The sequence below is a fragment of the Epinephelus moara genome, chromosome 6, assembly GCF_006386435.1.
Source record: "Epinephelus moara isolate mb chromosome 6, YSFRI_EMoa_1.0, whole genome shotgun sequence".
NCBI classification, from domain to species: domain Eukaryota; kingdom Metazoa; phylum Chordata; class Actinopteri; order Perciformes; family Serranidae; genus Epinephelus; species Epinephelus moara.
The window spans coordinates 31,136,890-31,146,078 of NC_065511.1; the positions used below are offsets into that span (position 1 = coordinate 31,136,890).

Sequence of the window (9,189 nt, forward strand, 5' to 3'; positions counted from 1 at the left end):
GTTTAGTATAAGACAGTTATTTTGTCATTGAGCCTTGTGAGCTGTAATGGAGCTGAATTTTGTAACGTTGCCTTTGTTAAATGTTGCTGTTGTCCCTGGTTTCATATGAGCAGAGGGAAGTCTGCTAGCTGCTAGGCTAATTTATGCAATGTAAAATGCCATAGGCTTGTGCTAATAACATTAGCATGTTGTATTTGTGGGGAAAATGTGTCCAGATAAAGCAAGGTGTTTGTCTGTGAATGCTGCGAGTTATAGTGAAGCTGGTATATGAACTGATATGAATTTTTGTTCATATCACCCAGCCCTACTCTTTATCGAAATATTAATGTTATATTTTTTACCTTGGTGTTATTGGTGGAGGTCGTGTAGCTTATCCAAACTGATGAACTACCAGGCATGCTATCGTATCCTGATCCTGACAATTTCAGATGTTACTGGCTGCCATCTTTGCCATCATCAAACTGGGGACTGGAGGGTCCAACAGAGGAGGTGGGCCCGAGCAGTTCTGCAGCTACACCCTTCTTAGAAAAGATGGGACAGAGATTCAGTTACAGTTGACAAAATTTAATTCAAATAAGTTAACATAACTCACATTAAACAAAAAAATCAGAATATAGTGTTTATGTTAGAATAACTCAAAAACATTTGGTCAAACTCTCACATGATATGAATTAAATACAAAACCAAAGTTAACGTAAGCATTCTCCTTCACAATGTAAAATAAAAAAGTGAATATTGAGTTAAAACAAGTGCAAATGACTCACAGTGTCTCTGACGGTAAGAAAGATAGATTACATCTTTCACATAAGATAGTGCAGAAGTGCAGCTCTTACAAATAGTACTCTTTATATACACAACTAGAGCAGAGGATCGTTTAGAGTAAATAAGTTATCCTTCTTTTCTGAGCACTTGAGGGTTTTATATTGGATTGTACGGGAATGCAACTTCAAGTTAGCAGCCCAATTAATATTCTGAACTCACATAAAAACCATGATTTCAAGCCTGAGCTTTCCCTCTCATATACACATATGACACTTTTTTCATACAGGAAAGCTAATGTCAAAATCATGTATGACGTCGAAGACTGAATTTTTAACCATTAAATGGCAAGGGAATAATATACATTCATATAAATAAATTAGCTTGAAAAACATTGAAATAAATATTGCAAGCGCTCCCTTTTTTGAACGTTAATTAATAAGGAAAGTTTAGCGTCTATCCAGAGTTACGTACGATCACCCTGCCCTCCTCCCCTCCACTTTGGAGTCTGTCTGCAGGAACTCTTTTAAGTTTCCATCTCAGACTCTGAGTTATCCAAATTAGACACAGTGGAGCTGTACCATTCAGCACTCTCCTCTTCCTCCTGCACTCCGGATCTGCCGCCTCCTCCACCTCCTCCTCCTCCGCCTCCTCTGTCTCTTCTCTCGTTCAGCATTTCCATGGCTACTTGGTGGTAAGGGTGTTTGCGTTTGGTGTGTCGGCGTAGTGTGTTGCGCTCAGCGAAGCGCGTGTGGCAGAGTTGGCACTGGTAGGGCTTCTCTCCAGTGTGGACCCTTTGGTGGCGCTGCAGCTCACCGGCCTCCCTGAAGCGTTTGGCGCAGATGGGGCACACAAAGTTCCTCTGGCCTGTGTGGATGTGCTTGTGTCTCTGGTGAAGAAAATAGTAAATATTTGATCAATAATTAGTGAAGATATCACTCAACACTTTAATTAATGCAGCTGTTATCTATATTTTTACATGAGCAACGCTGCCCTACAAAGGCTAACTGCAGTTAACTGCAATTTTTCAAAATGGATTTATGACTGAAATTTTGGATGTCTGTCCTATCTTGAGACAAAAGTTCCTAGTTCAATCTCATTATGCTCTAGAGCAGTGGTCCCCAACTGGTGGGTCATGGGTCCATTCTGAGTGGACCACAAGTGACTTGCTAACGTGTCAAGTTTGTAAAAAACACTATTTATTTTGAAGTGCAGTGAATTTACGGCACAAGCTTTTATTTTGAAGTACCATTTCCTGTTGTAGAGTGAGTGAATAACTGACAGCTACTCAACAGAGATGGCAAACTAGCTCAAAGACATGGCCAAAGGCAAGTATAACGCTGAATAAATTAAACTGTGTGGACCTTGAACTAATGACTAAGGAGAAATCTGGACCCTTGGCTTGACCAGTTGGGAACCACTGGGCTAGAGAAAGTAGAAAACCAACTACAACCCATGGCAAACTGCAGTAAATGTAGTTACTGTGCTCTGCCTTGGGTTCCTGGAGATTTGGGATGCTATTGGGCCAAGAAAATCACAGTAAGGAAATGGTGAAGGTGAGAATGAGGAAGATGCTAATGACAAATTAAATGATAACGTGACAATGACCACAGCAAGAGCAGTGGTAAAGTTGATGATAATATCAAGAAATCTTAAGTTAGGTCAAATCTGATGACGTCAATATTACAACAAAATAATACTTGAGGGTTGCTTAAAATTTTTTCTTACAACTTTTAAATCAGAAGTCTATAAATGAAACACATAAAGAAAAAGACACTAAAATTGTAGTTACTACACTTTGCCCTGTGCATTACCTTGGTCAAATAACGGATCATATTTTTTAGGCATAAAAATGACTTAATGAATACCTATTTAATGTGTGCATTATCTTTTTTTAACCTATAACACATTTGACTGGACAGTCAAAACACTTTAAAGTAATTTTTCTCAGTTCAGTCTGGACCACTTTAGTCAAAGACAAAACCTAATTTTTATTTGCAATTTGATATTTGTCATTATGGCTCTGTTCTGGGACCTCCCTGCCCGCACCTGCATGGAAAGCTTAAGGTGGAGACAGCAAACCTCTCTGCCCTTCCACGTGCCTACATGGATAGCCCAAGGTAGAGAGAGCACACCTTTCTGCCCTCCACACACAAGCGAGGAAAGCCTGAGGCAGGGAGAGCAAACTTTCCCACCCTTCCATGCGCCTACATGGAAGCCTATGGCGGGGAGAGCAGCAGCAAAGTGTTGGCATTGTATGTTCCTGCAAACATTTGTATGATTTATATGTATCTTATCAATATTGAAGTAACTCAGATTGCAAGTATATCAGCTGAGTTTCTAATCAGGAGGAGGAGGGAAAGGTGGATGACTTAACACCTGGGAGAGATGGCTGACAAACAGTAGACCACTGTATGAGACCAGTGACATTTCCAGCTGTGTTTGTAGCAACCAAACCAGGGATCTTAAGCCAAAACATGATGTTTTTTTCAATCCTAATCAAATGGGTTTGTGACTAAACCTAACCACACATTGACCACAGCGGTGTCTAGGGGAGGGAGTCGAGAACTGGTTCCAAATTGTCTGATCCACTGGATTTGTGTGCCTACAAGCTTTTCACTTCCTTTTATTGATGCCATAAAACAATGACGCCAAACTCATGAGTCTACACTGCTGGAAACCTTCAACAAGGAGTCAAAAAAACAGTCCAAAGTGTGGCTTCATTTTACGAAGACAGATGACAACAGTGCTGCTGTAATGTCTGTTAAGTGATCATTTCAAGTCAGGATGAAAACATCAGCACATGCTAAAAGATGTTTCTGCGCTACATGGGTTTAAATTTCAGGAATTTCATGTATTTGATACTCGATGCACAAGTGATCTTCCTAACCGAGCAGTTACCAAGCGTAAATATCCTGTTATAATCACGTAGGCAGGCTGAGAAGATTTTTACTGGCAAAGAAAATGTAAATGAAAATGGCTGCTGTACAAATACTTCCTAATTTCACTGTCACTGTGTTCAAACTCAGAGATAATAAAGCAGGTGTGTTGATGCTTAAACCTGTGTAGGTCAGCTTTTTTCCCCAAACAGAAAATTGTACAGTAAGAAGAATCCATTAAGAATCGGACCGATAAGAAGAATCGATAATGGTATTCGCATTTATAAAATCTTATCTAATCCCTGGTGAAGGTAAAGAAACAAAAAGATTCAACATATCTATCTACTTATAAAATGTACAAATGTAACATACTGTCAACATGGAGGTTGGTAAAAAAAATCACACTCAGACCTCTTTAAAATGGTGCACTTATAGTCCCGTATTTAATCATTTCAGTCTTATTACAGGAGGTGCCCCTTTTCAGCTCTCACAATGGTCAACACGAGGTATTGAGACCCTGTCAGATGTATGTTATGACATAGGAATAAGATCTTTTAATGATTTGTGTACCGTGTACAATGTCCCTAGAAGTTCGTTTTTCTTCTACCTTCGGCTCAGATTAGCAATGCGAAGCTATGGGGTCCCGTGGGGTGTAGCTTTAACAACTCATCCACTCCATCCTCTGCTAGATGTGAGAGGCCGAACTAAAGGTTTAGTATCTACGATTTATTCACTCTTAAACTCCGTGTGCAAACCTCTGACAATCCATCAAATCTGGAGTAGGGCTCTAAGCTGTTTGGTGGATGACATTTGCTGGTTAACAGTTTGGAACAATTCAGATGGTACTTCCAAAAATCCTAATCACAAGCTTATACACTTTTAATTTCTACACACGGTGTATCTTACGCCCAGGAAGCTTCATCTTATGAGCCTTATACCCTCTCCTGTCTACGAGTTCTGCCCTTATAGTGACACAGGGTCTTTTATTCACATGTATGGGAACTGCCCAGGGGTAGTATATTTCTGGAAAATGGTATCTGTAACTTTATCTGATCTTCTTAATGTTCAAGTGTCATGTTGTCCAAAGCTGCTCCTGTTGAATGATACCTCCTCTTTAGATCTGTTGTCTCATCAGAGGCTCGCACATAGTCATAGTCCACATGCGCTATTTACTGCTATCTTTATCTTTCATCAAATATATAGCTATATTCCTTTCTTCTTTTTCTTTTCATTTTAATGTCAATTATGTATTATTATCATTATTTCATTGTTATTTTCCTCTTATTAATTTACTTTTCTTTCTCACTTAAAATACCGAAGCCAATTCATGTGAACCAGTTGCCGAGATGGGGGAAATTGTTGTGTATAATTGTGATTGTTGTTTGTAATATAAAACAACACTGAAAAGCTGATAACAAAAAAAATGTACAAATACATGTCCGTGGTTTGCAGGAATGAACAATGCCCAGATTAATTCAGGTGATGGGGTCGGGGCCTGAAACAGCAGGCAGCTGTTTTCAGCTATTAGCTCTAAAAACCCTCTGTACTCTACCTGCTCAGCACCAAACAACAGCCTGACAAAGTTAACGACTAGCTGGTGAACGCAATGGATCATTTAGCAGCTAAAGAGCCAGATATTTCCCTCGGGAGTTTATGAAAACCAACTGAATATTGAACTTATCCATCAGGTGGCCACAAACATGACTCCAAATCAATGTTTCTCCATGTGTGCTGAATGTGTAAATAAGCAACTGTGTGCTGACATATCAACTTCACAGGTGATTAAATGTCGGAGTTGTGCTCTTGGCGTGTACCCGCTGCTCTCAAGTGGCCGAAAAGTCAGTTATTACAGGTTAAACAGTCACTGTCGAGCTTGTCACTGACCTGCAGATGGCTGGAGCGTTTGAAGGCTTTGCCGCACTGCTGGCAAACGTGAGGCTTCTTCTGCGAGTGCGTGATGGCGTGTCGCTCAAGGTCGGAGAGGTAAAAGAAGACCCGTGGGCACAGCTGGCAGTACAGCACCCTGCGGGAGGCCAAGGTGTTGGGTGACCCCTCCGGTGAGAGGGAATCCAGCGGGTCGAGGGGGTCGAGCTTATCGGAGGGGAGGACGGGTCCGACAGGAGGGGAGGGGGGAGCAGCAGCGTTGGAGAAGTAAAGATGGTCGTCCAGAGGTAAATGTTCTGAGTGCAGGTCGGTCGGGTCAAAGCGGGACTCTGAGGCTGGTGACTGGGCCTCCGAGCTGGGCTGAGCTGAGGGGTCGTAGGTCAAGCTAGCAGACTGCGGGTGCGGAGAGGAGGCTGTAAAAGTTGATGGCTTGTTGTTTTCACTTGAGACTTCTTCAGCAGATATGGCTTCGCTTCCAGGGTTTGAATCGGAAGAGCTGATTTGAGGATGAAGGGTGGCGCTGTGGCGGTCGTTTTGACTAGCGGGAGAGGACGGGCGCACCGTCAGAGAGGTGAGAACAGAGTCAGAGTTTATGGTGTTCACTCCTGACAGGATGACGGGAGGGTTGTTGGGGCTCAGTCTGATGACGGGGTGGGACAGCGCGGGCAGAGGTGATGCCAGCGTGCCGACCTGACTGGACGGCAAAGGGAGGGAGACGGGAGCTGCTGTGAACTGACCGGTGGAGGGGTCGAGGACAGCGATAGGGGTGGAGGTAGAGGTGGAGTCACCAGAGGAAGAGGGCACAGAGGACAGGAGGAGGAACATGGGGGTGGAAGCACCAGGGGAGGTCTGAGCGACTGAGAGGGGAAGCGAGAGACCCACCTGAGCTGAGGAGAGCTGAGGAGAGGAAGAGGAGGAGGACAGGAGGAGGATAGGAGTGTTAGCGGAAGGGTTGGAGAGGACCTGAATGGGCTGGGTGGGCACTGATCTAACAGCATCAGTCTCCTGAACAGATTTAACGCTCGGCTCTGCGGCCTTCGATGGATCTGAGCTTGTGATCAAACTCGTGAAGACTTCCGGGGTCTTCGTCTGATCAACACTTTGTGATGGAGACTCAGTAGGAGGTGCTGGTGCGGGGTACGGATGATCAGAAGGTGCTTTTAGTGCATTATCTAAACTTTGGCTGAGGCTAGGCTCTGCTGACGTGGACCCCTTCCCTTCTGCCTGATCCTCTGACGTAGAAGCATCGACTTGCGGCACTTTGAGTCCGTCGGGACTGAGAGTATACGGGATTCCCTGGTCGTCTATGAGAAGAAGGTTTTCAGTGTCACAGTCTAACGAGGACAGGGAGGTGAAGACAGAGGTAGAGAAGAAAGAGGGAGACAGGAGAGAGTCTTCAAGCGTGTCTGTGCCGTCCAAACGCAGCACAGAGCCCTGTCCGTCGCCATCGTCGTCCTCCTCTACTATATCTCTGTCTCCTTCTCCCTCGTACTCATCCACCTCCATAATCAGAGAGCTCTCGCAGCCAGAGTCATCCAGGAAGCGCTCACACCTCCTCTCTCGATTCTCTTTTTTCTTGGGCAAACTCAGGTCCAACGGTTCGGTCTGTTCCTCCATTCCCGCCTCATCAAACGTCTTACAAGACTTCAAGTCCACTTCTTTTAAAATCAGAGGGACATTTTCCTCAACTTCTCTCTCTGTGGTTTCCTCTTTAATCCCTTTCAGGCTCAACATTTTAACTGTATTAGTGCTCGAGATTAAAGGAGTTTCTGACCCATCTGTGGGAATAATTTTAGCACCCGAAACATGTCTCCCTTTGCACATTTCCTCCCCTCTCTCTGCCTGTGTCTCCTGGAATGATTCTGGCTTAGCTTCCTCAGTCTTATGATAAGTATCCTCCTTGGTCTCTCCTTCACTCTTAACAGCAGATATGAGGATTTTGTTTTTTTCTGCTCCAGCTGAAACAGGTCTTCTGAAATGTGAGCGATCAAAGTCTTTGGTCAGGCTGATGGCAGAGTTTGTGATTGGCCTCTTGCACCGTGGGGGAACAACAATTTTGAGTCTGATTGGTTGGCTGCGCAACACAGGCACTCCAGTCTTGACTGTGATTGGCTGTCTGAACCCACCGACCTTACTCGTTTCCTGAGAGGCTGGCTTACAAGTCCCGCCCACCTCTGGCTTATTCCCATTGATTGATAGAGCAGGCTGCCTGGTGGTCACTGCTGCTCTGACAGGGCACGGCTGGAGGTTACCTGGTGGTACAGTACTGGGTGAGGCTTTTTCCTTTTGGTCCAAAAAAACCTCTGTCACTGGCCCTGATCCCTCTGCACACCGGCTGCCATTTTGGACATCCAGGCTGCCACTGGTCAGGACTGAAGCCAACTGAGAATCCATTTTGGGGCATACCCATTTATATTTCTATTAAAGAAAGGAACAGAGTCATAAATTAGAAACTCACTCAACAAATCTAAAATGACAATAAGCACATTTAATGTTAGTGATGGAAGTTAACTCATTGATACCCAGGGGTGGCTGGAGCAACTCTCAGTCTCTCAGTGGTGATTATTGGGGTCAAGTTTAGTGCACAAGCCAATAATCGTTAATGTAATCAATGGTTTGCGATATTGATAACAGGCTGTAAATAAGACAGAGCCTCCATGAGATGCTGAGCAGCTCCTCTGACCTCCTCCTCCTCCTCCTCCTCCTCCTCAACATCACCCCGTCCTGTTAATTGTGCTGGTTACCTCGCATGATCCAAAATTATAGCTCAGCGAATTTCTTACCGGAGCCGCCGATCATTCAGGGAAACGCTGCGGGTCCTGATGTGAGCGATCACACACACACACCGCACACACACACTTCTATCATCCACATGCAACATAAATAATAAAACGTCTCATTTCGCTTTGGATTAACACTCATATTCCGTTTGGTTTCCAGATACAAGCCTGCTGTGAGATGTGTCTGGGGGTGAGCCGAGGAGCAGTGTCCGCGGAGGACGCCATTACGCACAGTCCTAGGTCCGAAATATTATTGTGGTGCGTGTGCGCCCTGCCAGCTCTCGGACCTGGGACGTCGCTAACGCGTCGCTCGGAGCGGATAATATAATATATATTTACAGTCAGTCGCGGTGTGGAGCGGATCCGTGTCTTCGCACCGGAGCCTCCTCGGACCTACAGCCAGCCATTTTAGAGCCGAGGGTCCGAGGCAGCGAGAGCGCAACCCCGGCAGCTTTCAGGACAAACTTTCCCTGCGCGCTGTCATTTCTATCGCAGCCGTGCTGTCAGAGCCGGCGGAGGACGCGCCGGACGCCCTGTCGATACATTTAAAACTGTATTTTAAACTATACTCCACCCATACACTCGCTGCATAGGGACTGGCTTACCCGTGCTGTGGATATTTCCGGAGGACCAAATATGACTGTGCAGTGTAAAGGGTGATGCTGCGAATGCCGAGGGAGGGAGGGGTCAAGGGGAGTTGCTATGGTGTCGCAGCCTACCGGGTCCGACCAGTAGCCATGTTCAGCCTATGAGTACGGTTGAACCTGCAGCCTGCACAGAAAGGCTCACTGTGGCGCCTGAGAGTCACAGAGACGGGAGGCAGAGCACAGGAGCCAGCAGGACGATGGGGATGGAGCAATATGGACTCGAACTCACACACTTTAGGC

The 9,189-nt window shown here is 45.1% G+C and overlaps 1 protein-coding gene across 1 annotated transcript; it reads right to left on the minus strand.

The window, feature by feature from the left end:
• Positions 1-564: 564 nt before the first annotated feature.
• LOC126392419 (uncharacterized) lies at positions 565-8,954 on the minus strand. Its single transcript, XM_050047802.1, has 3 exons — positions 8,908-8,954; positions 5,523-7,940; positions 565-1,648 (listed from the first exon to the last, which is right to left on the minus strand). The coding sequence occupies exons 2-3, from the start codon at positions 7,914-7,916 to the stop codon at positions 1,286-1,288; spliced, it is 2,757 nt and encodes a 918-aa protein (XP_049903759.1). The 5' UTR covers positions 7,917-7,940; positions 8,908-8,954; the 3' UTR covers positions 565-1,285.
• Between the last annotated feature and the right edge of the window lie 235 nt (positions 8,955-9,189).

Coding starts and splice junctions, on each gene's coding strand:
- LOC126392419 (XM_050047802.1), bottom strand. CDS start 7,916: ATGGATTCTCAGTTGGCTTCAGTCCTGACCAGTGGCAGCCTGGATGTC. Junction 1,649..5,522: donor AACGCTCCAGCCATCTGCAG/GTCAGTGACAAG, acceptor TTTCTTCACCAG/AGACACAAGCACATCCACAC.